At 52.0% G+C, this 19,858-nt stretch overlaps 2 protein-coding genes across 14 annotated transcripts in view; one reads left to right on the top strand and one right to left on the bottom strand.

Moving 5' to 3' along the window:
• GAS8 (growth arrest specific 8) overlaps positions 1-19,858 on the bottom strand; it is a 57,184-nt gene that overhangs the window by 10,984 nt on the left and 26,342 nt on the right. For 10 of the 13 annotated variants that reach the window (XR_004682799.1, XR_004682798.1, XR_004682797.1 and 7 more), the window contains 2 exons: positions 6,329-6,415; positions 241-438 (listed from right to left, as the gene is read on the bottom strand). Coding sequence is in view for 10 of the 13 variants with exons in the window: in XM_035024526.1 (XP_034880417.1) it covers positions 241-438; positions 6,329-6,415 (285 nt within the window). In the remaining 3 variants the exon portion in view is untranslated. Of the gene's footprint in view, positions 1-240; positions 515-6,328; positions 6,416-8,015; positions 8,040-8,269; positions 8,561-19,858 lie in introns of those variants that run through there. The other 3 variants (XM_035024535.1, XM_035024536.1, XM_035024537.1) reach the window with 3 other exon arrangements.
• On the top strand, positions 12,903-19,818 carry DBNDD1 (dysbindin domain containing 1). The gene is made up of 4 exons (XM_035024541.1): positions 12,903-12,956; positions 18,044-18,190; positions 18,568-18,708; positions 19,491-19,818. Exons 1-4 carry the CDS (start codon positions 12,926-12,928, stop codon positions 19,646-19,648), a joined length of 477 nt encoding a protein of 158 aa, XP_034880432.1. The 5' UTR covers positions 12,903-12,925; the 3' UTR covers positions 19,649-19,818.

Here is a 19,858-nt window from a genome sequence, read left to right on the forward strand (position 1 = left end):
GCTCCCCTGCACACACACACCTGCACACTCACACACACACCTGCACACTCACACACCCCTGCACATGCGGGCTCCCCTGCACACACATACCCTTCTACAAAAAATACCTGTTTCCCACTGTAAAGGATACAAAGCCCTGCAACCCCCAGAGGAAGGAGAGAAAATGCCCCCCACCCCTTGTGCAGCTCCTCTGTGCCATGTGGTAAGTCCAGCAGGGATGGGCAGGTCAGCCCCACTTACCTTAATCTCAACCTGGTGTCTCTCCTCAGCCTCCTCCATCTCCCGGTCTTTGTTCCGCAGCTCGGCCTTCTTCTCCTCCAGCTGCCTCCGCGTGATCTCCCAGAAGGTGTGGATCTTGTCCCGCTCCAGCTGGAAGTAGTTGCGCTCCTCACGTTCACGGTCCAGCTCCTCGCGGATGCGGCTGACATGTTCCTCCACCTGCCGAGCAGGGCAGAGCCGTGAGGACCCAGCAGGGGCCCACCCAATGCAAAGAAGAAAGGAGGGCCACTCTCCCCTAAAAACAAGTAAAAGCCAAAAGTGAGAAATTAAAATATGATGCTAGGAAGTTTCTAAGGACAGGACACACTCAGAAAACAGCAGAAATACCTTGAATGTGGCTACTAATCATAAAATGATTATATCCTTTATTCCATTCCTGGGAATTTAGACTAAAGAAATTTCTCAAAAGAACACAAGAGCTTTCTGCTCAAAGATATTAGCCACACCATTATTACGACATCAAAAAATTTTAAAAGGAAGGGGCACGTGGGTGGCCTGAGAGTCCAACTCTTGAATTGGGCTCAGGTCATGATCTTATGGGGTGGTGGGATCGAGCCGCTGCCAGTCTCCACACTCAGCAGGGAGTCTGCTTGAAGGCTCTCTCCCTCTGTCCCTCCCCCAGCTCACGCACATGCTCTCTCTCAAATAAATAAATAAATCTTAAAAAAAAAAACTTGGGGCACCTGGGTGGCTCAGTCGTTAAGCGTCTGCCTTCGGCTCAGGTCATGATCCCAGGGTCCTGGGATCGAGCCCCGCATCGGGCTCCCTGCTCCACGGGAGGCCTGCTTCTCCCTCTCCCACTCCCCCTGCTTGTGTTCCCTCTCTCACTGTCTCTCTCTCTCTGTCAAATAAATAAAATCTTTAAAAAAAAAAAACTTAAGGGGCACCTGGGTGGCTCAGTCAGTTAAACGTCTGCCTTCAGCTCAGGTCATGATCCCAGAGTCCTGGGATCAAGTCCTGTGTTGGGCTCCCTACTCAGTAGGTAGCCTGTTTCTCCCTCCCCACTCCTTTTCTCTGTCGCTATCTCTGTCTCTGTCTCTCAAATGACTAAATAAAATATTTTTTAAAAATTTTCTTTTAAGGTAGTAATCTAAGATAATTTTAAAGAGGGAAATGACTGAGAAATTAGAGTAAATCTCCTGGAAGATTATATGGCCCAAAGACACACAGATATGAAAATGGTGTAGCACCATATATACATATTCACAGAATATTACTAAATTTAAAAACACTCACATTTTAAGATATATGTTAAGCAAAAAAATATACAAAACCAAAAGACCAGCTAACAGTCAAAAAGGTTTGGTCCAAAGCCAACTGCAAATCTGCAAATAGGTTAAATTTAAAAGAAAAGTGGGGCAGGCTCTTGGCTTCCTTGCGAATTTCATTTCCATCCAGAATTAGTCATCTACGTCGCCAGAGGCAAGGGAAACAAAAGCAAAAATCAACTCCTGGGACTTCATCAAGATAAAAAGCTTCTGCACAGCAAAGGAAATAATCAACAAAACTAAAACGCAGCCTACAGAATGGGAGAAAATATTTGCAAACAATGTATCGGATAAAGGGTTAGTATCCAAAATCTATAAGAGCTTATCAAACTCAATACCCAAAAAACAAATAATCCAGTTAAGAAATGGGCAGAAGACATGAATAGACACTTTTCCAAAGACGACATACAGGTGGCTGACAGACACTTGCAAAAATGCTCAACATTACTTGGCATCAGGGAAATACAAATCAAAACCACAATGAGATACCACCTCACATGGGTCAGATTGGCAAAAATGAACAAGTCAGGAAACAACAGATGTTGGCGAGGATGTGGAGAAAGGGGAACCCTCCTACACTGTTGAGGGGAATGCAAGCTGGTACAGCCACTCTGGAAAACAGTTTGGAGGCTCCTCAAGATGTTAAAAATACAGCTACCCTATGACCCAGCAATTGCACTACTAGGTATTTACCTGAAGGATACAAAAATACAGATTCAAAGGGGTACATGCACCCCAACATTTATAGCAGCAATGTTCACAATAGCCAAACTATGGAAAGAGCCCAGATGTCAATCAATTGATGGTATTAAAAGAAGATGGTACTAAAAGATAAAGAAGATGTGGTTCATATATATAATGGAATACTACTCAACCATCAAAAAGAATGAAATCTTGCCATTTGCAACATGGATGCAGCTAGAGGGTTATTACGCTAAGTGAAATAAGTCAGAGAAAGACAAATACCATATGATTTCACTCATATGTGGAATTTAAGAAAGAAAACAGATGAACATATGGGAAGCGGGGTGGGGGAAAGGGAGAGAGGGAAATAAACCATAAGAGACTCTTTTTTTTAAAAAAAAGATTTTATTTATTTATTTGAGAGAAGAAGACAGCATGAGAGAGAGAGAGAAAGCATGAGTGAGAGAGAGAGCATGAGCAGGGGGGAAGGGCAGAGGGAAAGGGAGAATCAGGCTCCCCACTGAGCCGGGAGCCCGATGTGCGGCTTGATCCCAGGACCCCGTGATCATGACCTTCGCCAATGGCAGAAGCTTAACCAACTGAGCCACCGGGTGCCCCAACCATAAGAGACTCTTAACAGTGGAGAACAGGGGCACCCGGATGGCTCAGTTGTTAAGCGTCTGCCTTCAGCTCAGGTCATGACCCCAGGGTGCTGGGATCGAGCCCCGCATCAGGCTCCCTGCTCAGCGGGAAGCCTGCTTCTCCCTCTCCCTCTGCCCCTGCTTGTGTTCCCTCTCTCGCTATGTCTCTCTCTCTCTCTGTCAAATAAATAAATAAAATCTTAAAAAAAAAAATAGAGGAAGGGGGTCTCCTCTTCTTAAAAAAAAACAACAACAACAATGGAGAACAAACTGAGGGTTGATGGAGGGAAGGTTGAGGGGGATGGGATAGATGGGTGATGGGCATTAAGGAGGGAACCTGTTAAGATGAACACTCGGTGTTGTATGGAAGTGATGAATCACTGAACTCTACTCCTGAAAACAATACTGCACTGTATGTTAATAAGTAAAAGTTAAATTAAAAAAAAAAAAAAGAATTGGGGCATCCAGGCTCCTACCTACTTTGAGCGGCTCATGGTGTCAGATTTCACTCAATAGTTAGGTTTCTTATAAATATACAGATTTTTAGCTTCTCTTTAAAAATCAGAAAACAGGGCTCCTGGGTGACTCAGTCGTTAAGCATCTGCCTTCGGCTCAGGTCATGATCCCAGGGTCCTGGGATCGAGTCCCACATCGGGTTCCCTGCTTGGCAGGAAGCCTGCTTCTCCCTCTCCCACTCCCACTCCCCCTGCTTGTGTTCCTGCTCTCGCTATCTCTCTCTCTGTCAAATAAATAAATAAAATCTTAAAAATAAAAATAAAAATAAAAATCAGAAAACATACCACCCTGGGGCACAATGTCCATAGGGTAACCAGCCAAAGAATGGACTGCAGTCCCCAGTCCCTCACCCCTGCCTGGACCCCGGATGGCTCTGAGGTGTCAGTCCCCCTGTGCTGACCGATCACTGCTGTGTCACAGTTCTGTACCCCCAGGGACAAGGAACAGCTCAAGTGTTGGGGCAATGTGACGTGCAATCCAATCTCCATGCAGAAGCTCCAGTGATCTCTCCAACACAAACCTGAACCCATCACCATCTTCTTAAAGTGCCCATGGTTTCTCTGCATGTAAAATAAAGCAACTCGGGGCACCTAGGTGGCTCAGTCGGTGAAACATCTGCCTTCGGCTCAGGTCATGATCTAGGGGTCCTGGGATTAAGCCTCATGTCAGACTCTCTGCTCAGCGGGGAGCCTGCTTCTCCCTCTTACTCTCCCTCTGTGCTCTTTCTCTCAAATAAATAAATAAAATCTTAAAAAAAAAAAAAAAAGAAACACTTTCACCTTTAAAAAAATTAAATCAAATCAAATAAAGCAACTCTTCACCACTGTGCAAGGGCCTCTGCCCAGCTCTCCAACTTCAGGTCACATGACTCTCCTTTGTACTTATGTCTTATTCTAAAACTATCAAAAGAGGGGAGACTCGGTGGCTCAGTCAGTTAAGCCTCCGACTCCTGGTTTTGGCTCAGGTCATGATCTCAGGATCCTGGGATCAAGCCCTGCGTCGGGCCCTGAGCTCAGCGGGGAATCTTTTTCTCTCTCTCTCTCAAATAAATAAATAGATCTTTTTTAAAAAGCTATCAAAAGAAAGTTAGGCTTATTAATACGAACACGCGAGCTGACATGGAACCCTCAACAGGTCCCTAGCAGATACTCACGGGTCAGTCATCAACATGGAGCCTAGAGGAGGCACAATATCTGCTCTCATGGTTCACCATGTGTTGCAATTTTTAGGAGCCTTTTAATTGAAATTATAATTATATAATTATGTTTTCTAGCCCTTAACTTCATCAAAATGGACAAGTGGCTTAAAATAAATCTTACTGGGACTTCTAGGTGGCTCAGTTGGTTAAGTATTTACTTTCGGCTCAGGTCATGATCTTGGGGTCCTGAGTCTTTTTTTTTTTTAATGATTTTATTTATTTGAGAGAGAGAGACACAGCGAGAGACACAAGCAGGGGGAGCGGGAGAGGGAGAAGCAGGCTTCCCACCAAGCAGGGAGCCCGACACAGGACTCGATCCCAGGACCCCAGGACCATGACCTGAGAACCAAAGGCAGATGCTTAATCAACTGAGCTACCCAGGTGCCCCTACTTTTAAATTTTCATCCTCTGAGTTAGAAACAGTTTATTTTTTTATTTTTATTTTTTAAAGATTTTATTTATTTGACAGAGAGAGACACAGCGAGAGAGGGAACACAAGCAGGGGGAGTGGGAGAGGGAGAAGCAGGCTTTCCGCTGAGCAGGGAGCCCGATGCGGGGCTCGATCCCAGGACCCCGGGACCATAACCTGAGTTGAAGGCAGACGCCTAACGACTGAGCCACCCAGGCGCCCCGGGGTCCTGGGGTTGAGCCCCATGTAATGCTCCTTGCTCAGCGGGAAGTCTGTTTCTCCCTCTGCCCCTCCCCTCGTTTATGCTCTCCCTCTCTCTTTCTTCCTCTCAAATAAATAAATAAAACCTTTTTAAAAAAGAAAAAAAAATTAAAGCTTATTAAAAAAATAAAAATAAGTAATTCCTACTGTTTAATGGCAAATAAAATAAATAAGAATACTATATATGCATATATTGTGGTAACAGCTCAGTGAACATCAGGTACATAAAAGGGTAAAATTGAAAGGATACACAGATGGGCGCCTGGGTGGCTCAGTTGGTTGAGCGACTGCCTTCGGCTCAGGTCATGATCCTGGAGTCCCGGGATCGAGTTCCGCATCGGGCTCCCTGCTTAGCAGGAGTCTGCTTCTCCCTCTCCCGCTCCCCCCTCGTGCTCTGTCTCTCTCACTCTCTCTCTCAAATAAATAAATAAAATCTTTAAAAAAAAAAGAAAAGAAAAAGAAATGATACACAGAAAATTAAAAATACGGATGCCTGGGTGACTCAGTCGTTAAGCATCTGCCTTCAGCTCAGGTCATGATCCCAGGGTCCTGGGATTGAGGCCCGCGTCGTTGGGCTCCTTGCTCAGCGGGGAGCCTGCTTCTCCCTCTCCCTCCGCTGCTCCCCCTGCTTGTGCTCTCTCTCTTGCTCTCTCTGTCAAATAAATAAAATCTTTTTAAAAAAGAAAATTAAAAATAGTTTTTATATCAGAAAATCATTTCCTTCCAAATTCCTATCACCCTATTAAAAAATTTTCAATGTAGCTATATTGCTTTTTTTCTTAATACGTACTGCATTTGTTTTTTTTTTTATGTTATCATATTAATCACCATACATTACATCATTAGTTTTTGAATATGTACTGCATTTGATAGCTTTGGAGCTGATGAGAATTATGGAAATGGAAGAAGGCATATCCTGGTTTGGACAGAAGTGCAGGAGCAGACTGAGGGGAGATGGATAAGGAGACAGTGGGCGGCGAAAGAGGTTCATAAAGGCAAACACCCAGAGACAACTTGGAACAACACCCACCAGTCCCATCCCGACCCAGGACTAGGCCAAGGCCTTGCTCACCTGCTCCTTGCTCATGTCCTCCGGAGCAAGCCCATCAACAATCGGGGTACCTTTGGTTTTTCCTTTCTTCCCTTTCTTCTTGGGCGCCTTTGATTAAAGAAGAGATGATTGGGTAAGGAAGGAAGGCTCTGTCTAAAGACATCACCATCTGGCTGGCTCTGATTAACCCCCGAGGCACACTGGGACAGGAGGACCTATTCTGGTTCCTGTCTCCTATTGCTCACTGTGTCATGCCCCACCTGGAGCACATCACCGTGCCCTAAGGCTTCCCACCCATAACCACGCACAAAGAAAAGCAAGCACAAATCTTCCTCTTCAGAAGAGAACATTTTCTCCCTCAGAAAGGAAGGGGGGGAACTCGTTCCAAATCCACTCCTTGGTATGTGGCAGAGACCTCCTGGATATGAATGCAAAATTTACTTGGCCAGGAAGAACCCCAACAGCACACTGTCAAATGTTACCGTGTTCACAATAATGCTTGTAACCACCATAGCGAAACCTGCAAGAAACTATTGGGTATGTGTAAGGAGAAATGGACCTACAGCAATGATCAGGCAGGTAACATGAGGCTTCTTTTCTTCCAAATATAAAACTCCTTCCAAGAACCCTGGTCAAGAGCTGAAGCAGACAGCACTCACCATGGGTGCTCTGTAAATGGTTCACCACACAGGAATGGCTCCTAGTGTCACACCTGCTTCTAACAACTTTGACAAGATGAAAGAACCTCCCACCCCCACTCACTTCCCAAGGGCCACTCAAGCAGGTACTGAATTTCCAAATCCCCACCTTCTGCCTTCACTTCTCCCAACTCTGTGACCCATGCTTCTGTGTGTGCATGCATCCCCATGTTTCTGTAACATTTCTGTGTATGCATCTAAATGTCTCTATTAATGTTTCTATATGTGTATGTCTACGTGTCTGTTAACATTTTTATGATTACAAAAAAATTTTTACATGGATATCTTAGAAAACATAGAAAAGCAAAAAGAAAATAGGAAAATCACCCATATTCGGACAAGCTAGTGATAAACTTAAGTATTTTGGTGGCCTTTTCCAGTTGATTCTAAAAGACCCACGCACTGAAATCTTCACTCCTAACGTACTGCCGTCTTTCTAATCCCTCTACTCCAAGAAGTCCACCCCATGAGAAGGTCCCACCGGTTCATAACTACTTGGCAACTCACAGCCAAATGCAGGGGCTTGGCATAGCTCCTGGAGAGGGGTCCTCCCCACTAGCTCATACCCCTCCTGCTGCATCTGCCTGGAAAATGAGCTACTGAAAACTCCTCTATCAGAGTGGTGGGGCAGCTGAGGGCCCTGTAGTGAGACAGGGAGGAAGAACTGGCGAGGCAGAGAGCTCCCACCCTGCTCATCTCCATACAGGCCTGACTCCTCCAAGGCTCTCCAAGGAAAGAGCAGCTCCCGTACCCTGAGGCTCTGTCCAGGACGCCTCGGGGTAGACGGACCTCTAGCCACTCTGGTACGCCCCAGGCTCTTCATCCCAGAGACTGGAGGTCCTAGGGTATCGCCTGCCCCCGACTGTACTCCAGGCCCCTAACCCTAGGTCCCAAGGATCTGGAGGACTGAGACTTCCTTCCAGATAGGAAATCCTTCCGACCCAGGTTGTCTTCTGGAAAGCGTGCACACCAGACCCGGGGGGGGGGGGGGGGGGCGCGTTTATGCGCACCCCTGTGAGCGCCGGATCCTGGACAGCCCAGATCTCTCAGCTCCAAGAGGGTGCGGGATCCGCACACCCAGTGCTCTCCCCACGAAGACGCCACGAGAGCACCAAGGCCTCGATGCCAGGAACCCAGAACTCCAGGCCTCCCCACTCTGGGGTCTCAGCGGGCACAGGTCCCGGGGACCCAGGCCTCCCCGTCCAGTCGTCTCTCTGCGCGCAGGGCCGGCTAACCAAGGCCCCAGGTCCCCGCGCCTCCTCACCATGGCTCCGGGGGTCGAGACCGGCCGCGGCCTGCAGACACACGGCTCCCGCCCCGCCGAGGCTGCGCCGTCTCCCGGCAACCGATGGGCGGTCCCGCGCGAAGTCTCGGAGATCCTCGCGAGACTCCGCCGGCCGCGACAGCCCCTCGCAACAGCCCAGGCGAGTTCCTAGCAACGCACACTGGGCGGAACCCGGGGTTGCAGAGTCGGGTAGATTTTTCCCGCAGCCCCGTATCAACCACGCGCTTCATCTCCCCGAAATTCCTAAACGCATTTCGCTGCGGGACTTTGCGTGTGTCCGAGACTAGAACTTAAGCTCCATGAAGGGGGGAGGAACTGTTTTCTCTTACGTCCCGCGCCTACAACAGTACGTAGCAGGTGCTCGGTAAAGATGCTTTCGCCGAAGGCCGGAGACAGGGAGCAAAGAAGGATCGGCCACCCCAGGCTCCCAGAAGGTATCCAAACGAGATTCAAGTCTGGGCTGAGATTATGCCCACGGGCCACACCCCACCCCGCCCGCCTTTGAAGATTGCTCCCGCCTGCTGTCGGAGTGGGGTTGGAAGATGGCTGGGTTTCTGCAAACCGTCAGAACAAAACGAAAATAGGAGAGAAAAATATTTTCCAGCTAGCTCTGAAGTGTCTCCTTCTCAAACATAGACTGCTCTTCCTGAGGAGGCCTCCTCTGTGGCCCCTGTCCTTACGGACGAGGACATTGAGGACAAACGAGAAGCGTCTGCCAGAAGTTTCCAGACAGGCACTGCAGGAAAAAAGAGAGTTTTGAGGTTCCCTTCCTAACCTTTTGCTCTGAAAACCGCTAGTCATTATATGATTTCGAAAGTGAATTTCACCCTATTACCTATGTGCATCACTCTGTCACCCAGAAAGCTGAGAGTGCCCGTCTTTACACAGTATTTGTCCTCTTTTTTTCTACACCCTCTACATTGGCATCTTCCTAACTAGTGGTTTTGCAGCAGGTCATGTTTTCCCATCTGCTTGGGGATGGAGAAGATTCCAGAATCTTCTCCCCCTGGAGAGTTGCACTGAGGACAGAGTGTGAGTACAGAAGAAGGGCTTAGGTGAGCTTGGATCGGCCAGTCCCACCCAAGGAGGAAAATGCCTCGCTTGTTGGGCTTGCTTAGGCCCCAGCTCACACACAGAGGTAGGGATCTGAGAGCCACAGTGATGACCCTAAGGGGCTTCTGGTTGCCCACCCAAGCCCTGGCTGCTTTGGAGTGGGGCTCGCACAGAGCCATGATTTACTTATAGCTGGCCCAGAGGCCTTTGTGAAGTCTGGTCATGTCACTGTGCCTGGACAGCCAAGAGCCTGCGCCTCTGAGCCAGACACCACTGGCCTGATAGGGGCCTCCTCCCGCAATGCCAGGGCCCCCCAGAGGAGGGTTGGCAGGCAAGACAGTGCAGCTGGGTAACACAGAGGGGTAATTATTGTTATTTAACACTGCCCAATATGCTAGGTGCCTCATGCTGATTGGCTTTTTTGCTTTAGAAGTCTGGGATCTCTGAATTAAATAAATGCATTAACATTAATTCCTTTCAGCAAAAAGGGCAAAAGAATAAGAGGGTTAGCTAAGGATAACCAGACAGGGAATTCATTTGTCAAAACCAACAGAGTCGCCTAGTTTATCGGTATGGATTGCAGAGATGAACAGTTCACGGGAGCCCTGGCCAGCAACTCCCTGGACTCCTGACAGGGCCCACAGTGACCTGTGCTTTTCATATTGTATTTGAGTTCAGATTCTTAGAAAAGAGCCTTTTCTTCACATATGTGGCTCAAGATACTTTTATTCAGCATCATGCTGTGCAGCTCTGAAGCCCAGATAAATGGCATCTGAGTTTCCAGCAAAATCACAGAGGAAATGTTGATACATACAGACCCACTGATGTTGTCTTATGTCTGGCTCTTCCTAATGCCTGCTTCCTCGGTGGTCAGGTAAACCACCCCGGGCCACAAAATCAACTCTATAGATGCCTGGATGTTAGGATAATAGAGTCCTTAAGAAGAGTGAACTCTCTTTATTTATTTATTTTTGGGCTCTCTTTTAGAGATCGATAGTGAAGTATTTACAAATGAAATTATATAGTGCATAGGATTTGTTTCAAAACAATCTAGCAGGGGTGCCTGGGTGGCTCAGTTGGTTAGGTGTCCGACTCGACCTCAGCTCAGGTCTTGATCTCAGGGTCATGAGTTCAAGCCCCCTGTTAGACTCCACACTGGGCATGGAGCCTACTCAAAACAAAACAAAAACAAGCCAGCAGTGGAGGGAGGTGATCGATAGTAGGGAGGAAACAAGATCAGCCATGAGTTGGTAACTGTTGAATGTTGGTGATGGGATAATGGGTACATGCAGGTTAATCATGCTATTCTCTCTCCTTTTATTTGAAAATGTTCTTTTTTTAAAAAAAAAAAAAAGATTTTATTTATTTGAGAGAGAGAGAGAACGAGAGAGCATGAGAGGGAGGAGGGTCAGAGGGAGAAGCAGACTCCCCGCCAAGCAGGGAGCCCGATGCCAGGGACTCGATCCCAGGGCTCCAGGATCATGACCTGAGCTGAAGGCAGTCGCCTAACCAACTGAGCCACCCAGGCGCCCTTGAAAATGTTCTTAAGGAAAAGTTAAAAATAAATAAACACTGGCCTCCGTCATCAGATCACTTGCTGCTTACCAGCTGGGATGCCTTTGACAAGACCCCCTCTGTATCCACCTATTCATCTCTCAGATGGGGATAATTATTAAACAATTGCTCTTACAGTTACTATGACTACATAACAGGTCACCCCCAAAAAGTAGTGGTTTAATACAGTGGCAATATCTCTCTTGCTCATGAATTTACAACTCAGCCAGGACTCGGTGGGACAGGACACCTCAGCTCCACAGACCACCCCCAGAGGGGTGGCTCAAAGGTGGAGTCTCATGTCTGCCCATTGGCTGAGAGACTTGAGTCTGGCCTAATGGCTATTGCCGGCCAGAACACACACAGGTGGTCTCTCAAGGGGCTTGGGCTTCCTCACACAAGGTGGCCAGATTCCAGGGGGGCCTCCTGAGCTGAATCCCCTTATGACCCAACTTCAGAAGTCACATGGCATCATTTCTGCCACACTCTATTGGCCAAAGCCATCACAAGCCTCGCCCAGGTTCAACAGAAGGAGTATCGATGGAGGAGTGTCTTGATGGGAGTGGAAGGTTCTGGAAGTGGAATCAGAAATACTGATCTGACCATTTTGAGAACTACAATCTGCCACCCCAGCTGACTCTGAACAGCCAGTGCCCATCCACTGCCCCAGCTTCCTAGGGCACTGACTGGCTTGCTTATGTCCCCACCACCCACCCTATAATTCAGTTTCTTCCCTGAGAGAACATTCTCTCCCCATTTGGGGATCGCAAGGAGGCCCATGGCTCACAACAATGGCCAGTTCTAGTGGGTCATGAAATCATTTTAGAAGGTTGCAGACTGCAGTTTTTGTTTTCATTTGTTTTGTAAACTAAAGAAAAATGGGAACTATTAGCCAGCCTCGCTGACTGACAATCTTGAAGGCTGTGGGTTCTGTATGACTGGAGTTGGACGGGGCAATGAGTGCCTTGGTTGGCTGAAGCTATGTGGACCACCTGCCTTTGAGATGGTGCCTTTCCTGCAAACACCAAGTTCATACCCACCTCCCTCTTCTGTGGGCCTTTTCCACTCCCAGCCGGGAACAAACTCTTTCTCCCTGATGCTTTTCTTTGGTTTGGTTTGTTTTTATAAAAGTGCAGCCTTTGGGCTTGGATTCAGACCCTTTGGCTTCCAGTGCCTGGCTGTGTAACCTTGGTCAGCTTACCTACGCTCTCTGTACTCAGTTTCTTCACCTGGAAAACCAGGACACCGTCTTCTTAGGATCTCTGGGGGAATGACTGAGATACTGTGCACAAAGAGCTTGGCACGGGGTCGCGTTCCAGGGACTTGCGTGTCGTTCTCAGCGCGCCCAGACCCTGCCTTCCCTCCCGGGGCCCTCTCTCTGCCCGCTCCCATCTCCCTACCTCCTATCTCCCACCCACGCCCCCATCCGGCCTCGCCATTAAACTCTCGCCCAGCCCCACCCGCAGTGTTCTTCACAGTATTCATCACAATCTGCAATTCTTTGCTTTGGGGCCAAGGGTTTGGGCGCCGCCTTTGCTTCTCCTCTGTGCCTCCTCTCCATTGGCCCGCGAGGCGCCGGCACGTAGCCGGCACCCCATAAATATCTGGGGGTGAACAAATGGACGAAAGTTGGCACGGCTGCAAGAGAAGTGAGCGCGCTGGGGGCGCAGAGGGCGCAAGGGCCGGGCCGAGGATGGGAGGCCGCCGCCGGTTGCGGGTGGGTCCGCAGCCCCGGAGGTCGGTGGGAGAGGTGGTCCGCAGAGCCTGGGCCGGCAGGGGGCGCGCGCGGGGCGGGGCGGGGCCGCACCTGTGCTGCGGGGCTCCGGGGGGAGGATGCTAGGGGGAACCCGGGCCCCGGAGCAGCTGCGCGCCCCGCCCCGCGGGCTCCTCCCTGCCGCCGCGGCCCCCCGGCTGCTGCCCCGATGCGCTGCGCCGCGAGCTGGGGCCGAGTCGCCGCCGCAGCTGCAGGGGCGCCCGGGCTGGGTGACGCCGCCGCCGCCCGCGCCCCTCGCAGACCCCGCCGGCCGCATGGAGACCCCGGAGGGCGCCGGCCCGGGAGGTGAGTGCGGCCCCAAGTCCCCAGGAGTCCCCGAGCTGCGCCTTCCCCCGCAGCCAGCCGCAGCCCCTTCCCCCCTGGCCCACTCATCGGCCGCTCCCGGGGGCCGCACAAGACCCACCGGTAGCTCCGAGTTGAGCCTGGCCGGAGCCGGAGAAAGCCTGGCCTGCCGCCGGGGGAGCTAGGCCGGGGGCACCTCCCGGGAACGGCCCCCGCTTTAGGCGGGGGGCGCACACATCGCGTCCCCGCCCCCTTGTCCTCTGCGCTTTCAGTCGCCTGGCGCGCTCCTGGGTGGTTGGCCCAGAGTTTCGTGCTGAACCCCAAACCAGCAGAGCAGGGGTCCGGGGGGGTCTGGGCATGGGGCGTGTCTGGGGTACAGCTCCGCGAGGCGTGGGGGTCGGCGCTGCCCTTCTGGGCCGCGTATCTGCTTTGTTCGCCGGGGGCTAGGGCAGGGAGGCCACCGCTGGGATCCTGCAGGGCACCGCGCTGGGATAGGGCCGGGGGCGGGGGGAGGGGGGGAGGAGGGCGTTGCACCCGGCATGGCCTGCCGGGGTGGGGGTGGGGGGCCTGCCCCACGCTTGCAGGGCTTGTCGGCCAGGGCGAGGCCCAGGGGCGCTCACATCTGGGAGGGCAGGTATGCACGGAAGGAGGCCTCCTCGAAGCCCATGTCCGCTCTCGGCGACTCTGACGTCTGAGATTCTACCTAGGTCTCCCCTCTTTGGAGTCCCGCTCGGTCAGGGCGGCAGCTGGTGACGGGAGGAAAACTCTAGGAACCCCCACCTCAAGAGTCCTTTTCAGGAAAAGTGTTCGGCGCCATGAGCGCCTCCACCGGCCTGGCTAGGCCCCAGACGCATCATGGGTTTCCTGGAGGTCCCATCCCAGGGAGCCACTCTTGACCACACAGGGACCTGAGGAGGGACCCCAGCCACGTCAGCAATCTCATCTGGAGCCCAAAGGGATGGCCCCCAGGGGGGTGTCCTGAAGCCACGGGCCCACCCACTGCTGTGTCTGCAGTCTGAGTTGGGCAGGTGCAGCCCAGACAGCTGTCTGAGGGCCCTTGTCACCCACCCGGCAAACACCACCCGACACACCCAGAGCTGGTGGGTGTGGGTTTTCTTTGTTTTGTCCCTTGTTTAAGGGATCCAGCTTTTTCTTGCCACTGACAGTCCCAGGACCCCAGGATTTCCCAGAGGCGGCTATGTGGGGACGTGATGGGAAAGGTTTGGAGGGCAAGGGCTGGAGAGCACAGAGCTGTGAGAGATGTGGGCAAAGCAGCTTGGCCCTCAGTTTCCATGTCCACTTCTGTCAGTGGGGACAGACTCACTTCCCTCGCAGGACTGTGGGAGCCCTGAGTGAGACAGGGAAGGAAGGCGCTGGGGAGAGGGGCTTCATGATCCTCCAGTTTAGGAATCTCACGTACTCATTCCATGCACAGAGATGTATTTATCAGGTGCCTACTCTGCAGGAGTCGGGGTGGGAGCAGAGGGGGCCCCAGAGGGCTCACATTCTGTGGAGCCATTTCCTGCCTACACAGTGGCCTGGTGATCCCCTTGCCGTGGGATCTCTCAAGATCATGGGTGGAGGGCTGTGACCATCATTCTCTCAGTTCACGGACTTCTGAAAACTTGATTCTGGAGCATGTGGAACACACAGAAAAGTAGAACAATGTGGTAAAGCTCCGTGTGTCACCTCCCAGCCTGCTCAACCAGACCACCACCAGCCACCCTTCAGTAGTAATTTGTAGCCAATCTCGACATGTTATTTCATCTGTAAGTATTCCTCAGAGTGTCTCTAAAAGATAAGGTTTTCATAGAGCATAATGAAAATCCCATTTTTGCACCTAAACGAATTAGCAGTAATTTCTTAATATCAAAGTGTCCAGACATGGAGATGAGAAGGAAGTGCGCTTCTTGGAAGGGCCCCAAGTGGGGCCTTTGGTAAACCCAGGTTCTGGACCCACCCAACTCCAAGTCTGTCCGAACGGCCACAGGGAGAGAGAGGCCACGGCCCTGCACTCAGGAGGCTGCGCTTTGGCACGGCCCACCCGGCATCCTCGACGTCCAAGGACAAGGGGCTAGGGAAATAGCGTACAGGGGCCCATCTCTGTGACCATCTCTGCCTCCCCACTGCCATTTTGTTGTATATGATATTCATTTATTCACTTCATTAATTTGTTCATCCGTTCATGCAGAGCACCTGCTCGATGCTTAGGGCAAGGCCCAGGGCACACAGCAGGGAACTTAAGATTTGGGCCAAGTTCTCACACAAATGGGCTGGAAAATAGGTCAGCAGCCTAGTGCAAGGTAACCCTATCATATCCACTCACATCAGCCGTTGGTGCTGGGGGCGGAACTGTGGTAACCGTGGTAACTGCAGTCCCCATGGGGCACTGCTTTGCTGCCTGCACAGGTCAGGGCACCAGTGGCCCCTGCAGGGGCTTGATGGGGGCTATGCTGAGAATCACGGTGTTGCCACCCCACAGCCTGGCCCCGGGTGCCCCTGCTCAGCCTGGCACCAAGCAGCCCCACCCCTTGCCTGCTTCTGCGATCACTCCTGTTTCCTACCCCAGGAAGAGCTGTGGGCCTCAGCCATGGACAGGTGATTCCTAGCACAGCTGCTTAGAAACTCTGGGGTGGGGTCTTGGGTTTGTTCATTCATTGGACAAACATTTATGTTTGGCACCTACTGTGTGCTAGGACTAAGCCTAGGTCCTAGAGGTCACACTTCTCTTACCTACTCCCAGCCTCTGAGCCTGGTGCCTGGCACACAGTAGGTGCACAGCAAATGTTAGTTGATGTCTTAGGTCCTCCTGGATTTGCCCTTCAATTCCATCCAAAATCAACCTTTGTTTCCACTGAGGATTTCTTTTATCATAAAATTCACTCTTTTAAAGCATAAGGTTCAGTGCCTTTAGTATATTTACAAAATTGTGCAACCACCACCACCATCTAATTTTAGGATATTTTCATCAACCTGAAAAGCAACCCCATACCCACTAGTAGTCACCCCCCATTCCACACACACCCCAGCTCCTGGAAACCACCAACGATCTACTGTCTATGTCTTTTCTAATCTACTTTTCTACTCTCTGTGGTTTCGCCTGTTCTGGACATTTCATATAAATGTTATAATGCATGGCCTTTTGTGACCGGCTGCCTGCACTTAACCATAATGTTTTCAAGACTCAATCTATGTTGTAGCCTGTGTCGGTGCTTTCTTTTTTATGGCTGAGTAACATCCCCTTGTGTGGATGGACCACATTTTGTTTATTCATCATCCATGATGCCATTGACCGTAGATGCTTGGCTCTTTCAGGGATGTTGACATTTGTCAAAATGGGCTTAACAGTGCAACAGTCTAGGCCGTCTAAGACCCCTGAACCCCAGCATCTATAGTGGTGCTTGCCCCTCACCCTGTACTGTCTCAACACCTGTGGACTTTATCCTTCCCACCTAGCCTGCATCTCCTAAAAATGGAGGTAGATTTTGTCCTACTCAGCTCAAAACCCTTTGGCGGCTTCTCCGAGAGTAGCAAAGTCCTGATGACATCTGTGTGATGTGTATCCCCTACCGTGTCCCCCTGCCTCACCTATCACCATGAGCCATGTGCATGGAAGCATCTCACAATTATGACAGCAAAGGCCAGCGTGATGTGAGCCCGTCCTACACCCTCAGAGAGAGGGACCAGGTGCTGTACTTCCCCACTCAAGGAAACAAAGCAGGTTCCCGAGCCCCACAGAGTAAAGGCTCCTCAAGGACTCTCGCCAGGGATGGATGGAGAGGTTCAAGGCAGGGGCCCCTGCTCACCCCAGCTCAGAGCAGGGTCTGAATTACATCTCTCGTGCCCTCTGGGTGGGAAGGTGTACTTGCTGGGCTGGGCGGGCCAGGACAGTGGTGGGTGTAACTCTACCCTTCGAGGATACTCAGAAGTCACGTTCCAAATGCAGCAGAGAAGTGGAAACCAGATACCCTGAGCACCGTCCAGCCTGGCCAGCCCCAAACCCCATGTGATGACATGAATAGCATGGGCAGGTCCCCAGGCCCATCTTCCCTCAGCCACACTTCCCAGGGAGGGTGGTGCCCTCCCAGAGGAGGCCAGGTGTTGCCCAGCCAGCTCTACAGCTGTGAATGGATGGCCTATCTTCCCACTTTGCTGGAGACCCTTTAGACATGGGACCTGCTGGGCAGCATCCTGGCTGCTGACTGCACTGCTGAGGAAAGGCCCACCCGTGGCAGGCAGCTCCTGGTGCTGGGGGCCCAATTGGGCTCTCCTAGAGAAGATCCTGGTGCATCACAGAGCACTGCTGAGGGGAGGCAGAGGGCATCTGTTCACTCTATGGGGCCACAATGGGGCCATGGGGGAGCCAAGGGATCCAGCTGCCTCAGGGGACATGCCTAACAGGTTCTTTGGCTGAGTTCGGGGAGTGACAAGGTGAGGCAGCAGGAGGGGGAGATGTGGATGGGCTCTGGAACATTCTGGAGGAACTGGTAGGAAATTTGGATGGAGGGATGTGAGCTAAGAGGTCAAGGTGTTGGCCCAAACAACAGAAGGGTGGGGTTGGTGCTTCTATGGGGCAGGGGTCCATCTCTGAGCGGCAGTCTCTACCAAGCAGACTGCCCCCAGGGCCTACTGCTCTCAACTGAAAAAAAAAAAAAATTGTCATATGTAAAAAATGAGCAATTAAATCTTCCAAAAAAATTACATAGAAGAAACCTAGAGAAATATCCCCCAGTCTCTTTTACTATGAAAATAAATCATTATGCATTCAAACAGAACGTGCATTTTTGTAAGTGCATCAGAGGACAGACAGGCAAGCAGGGGCCATTCTGGATCAAAGAGCCCCAAAAGGCAAGGAAATGCAAAAGTGACATGGACCGGTTGGTTGGACCTGAAAGTAGAGACAGGTAACAGTGTTGCACACTCCCCTCCTCCTGCACCCAGTGGCCCTTGTCTGGGACCCCAGCCCAAGACTACCCCAGGCTACCCTGGTCGCCGCCCGGAGCCTCAGAGGAGGGCTCAGTGAGCCACGGACTCCCGTCTTCCCCACCGGCATCTCTCCTCCCAGGTAACACCTTCCGTCTTTGTTGCAGAAACCGTTCAGGAGGTGGAGGGACCACAGGCAGCCCTGGGCACCCTGGCCCACGGGGCAGGGGAGAGCTACCGCTCACCCACGGCCGAGGAGGAGGTGGGCATCCCAATACCAGCCCCGGGGCTCCTGCAGGTCACAGAGAGGAGGCGTAAGTACAGCTGACCTGCCCAGCATGTACTCTGGAGGGACGGTGAGCCCCTGGGGGATGGAGGGTCAGGTCCACATCCTGTCCAAACACTCCCCCAGGTGTGTGTGGGGGAGGGGTGCTGCGGCTGGGCTCTTACAGCTCGGGCTGTGGCCTTGGCTATACCATCTGCAAAATGGGGGACCCAGAAGGCATTCAGTCTTGAGTGTGGAGAGCCGATGGGGGGATGGGGGTTCTGCCCCATCTTACCCTGACCCCGCAGGGCTCTGCCCAGAGCTCTGGTTCTTCCCGGGGGCTTCGGCGGCGGCAGGGGGAGGGAAGGTGTCCCTGGGAGGCCAGACTGTGCCCATTATGAGCAGCCCCCTCCGCCCGCCCTGCAGAGCCCCTGAGCAGCGTCTCCTCCCTGGAGGTGCACTTTGACCTCCTGGACCTCACCGAGCTGACCGACATGTCCGACCAGGAGCTGGCCGAGGTCTTTGCTGACTCAGACGACGAGAGCCTGGCCGGTGAATCGCCAGCAGGTGGGCTGGTGTTGGGGCGCGGCGAGTGGTGGGCGGTTCTGGGGCCCCAGCCCATGGAACACGGCTCTCCACAACCCCTATTTTTGAAAATATTTTTCTCACACGTGTGTCAAAATTGGTGCTTGTCACTGCACCATCTCATTCAGTATTTTTGCATTTTACGTGTCTACTTGCCCAACATCAAGGAATTTTTCTGTTTTCCTCAATTTCCTTTCCAAATGCCAACAAAAGGCCAAAGTCATAGTCCCCATCAAAAGTAAAATTTACTACATGTGAATTTAATCACAAGTCAGGCCAAGCAAAGTGGGGTGGCCTTCATCAGCCCTGGCTCCACAGCTCAGGCCTTAGTTTCCCCTTTGGTTCCTGAGGAAGTGTTGCCCTTGGCCCAAGACGTCAAGGGCCCCAGAAATGGCAAGGCCGCCAGTGGGGGTACAGGGACCCAGGGACCAATTCTTCTCTCCCTTCTTACACCTTGTGCAGGTCGGGGTGGGAAGGGAGTGCTCAGATCCCAGCCCTGTAGAGCCTGCACCCTGGGAGGGTAAGGGACCAGCTGGCTGCTGGGGCCAGGCTCACACCTAGGGTGTGGGTCTCGGCCACGCAGGGACCCTCCTTGGGCATCAAAAAAGCCTTTGCCCGGGCTGCACCCGGACCCACAAGTCCACATTACTGGTGGCCTGGCATCTGTGTTTTCTAAGCATCCAGGGGACCCCAGTGTGTGGCCAGACACACACAGGCCCAGCCCAGTAGCTGCAGGAGTGACCTGACCCCCGTGTTCCCGTCAGGCCTGCACCCACTGCCCCGGGCTGGCTGTCTGCGCTCCCCCTCCTGGACACGAACCAGGGCCGAGCAGAACCGAGAGAAGCAACCACTTGGTGACCCGGAGCGCCAGCCAGCAATTGTGGACACATTTCTCACCGTGGAGAGGCCCAAGGAGGACTAGGCCAGCTGGCCTTGGGGCCAAGGCAGTGCAAATCTGGACAATTCTGACCCCACGGACACTCCACCCACCCCATGTGGCTCTGGGCCAGGTTCTCGGGGCGCCCCAGCACAAGCACAGCCCAGTGGCCTTACGTCCCCACTCCTTTCCAGTCCCTGATCAGGGACCACAGCACCTGAGGATGAGGTGGGAGTGGCCTAGGCCTCTTGGAAA

Source organism: Mirounga leonina, unplaced genomic scaffold (genome assembly GCF_011800145.1).
Source record: "Mirounga leonina isolate KUSES-001 unplaced genomic scaffold, KU_Mleo_1.0 Mir_180, whole genome shotgun sequence".
NCBI classification, from domain to species: Eukaryota; Metazoa; Chordata; class Mammalia; order Carnivora; family Phocidae; genus Mirounga; species Mirounga leonina.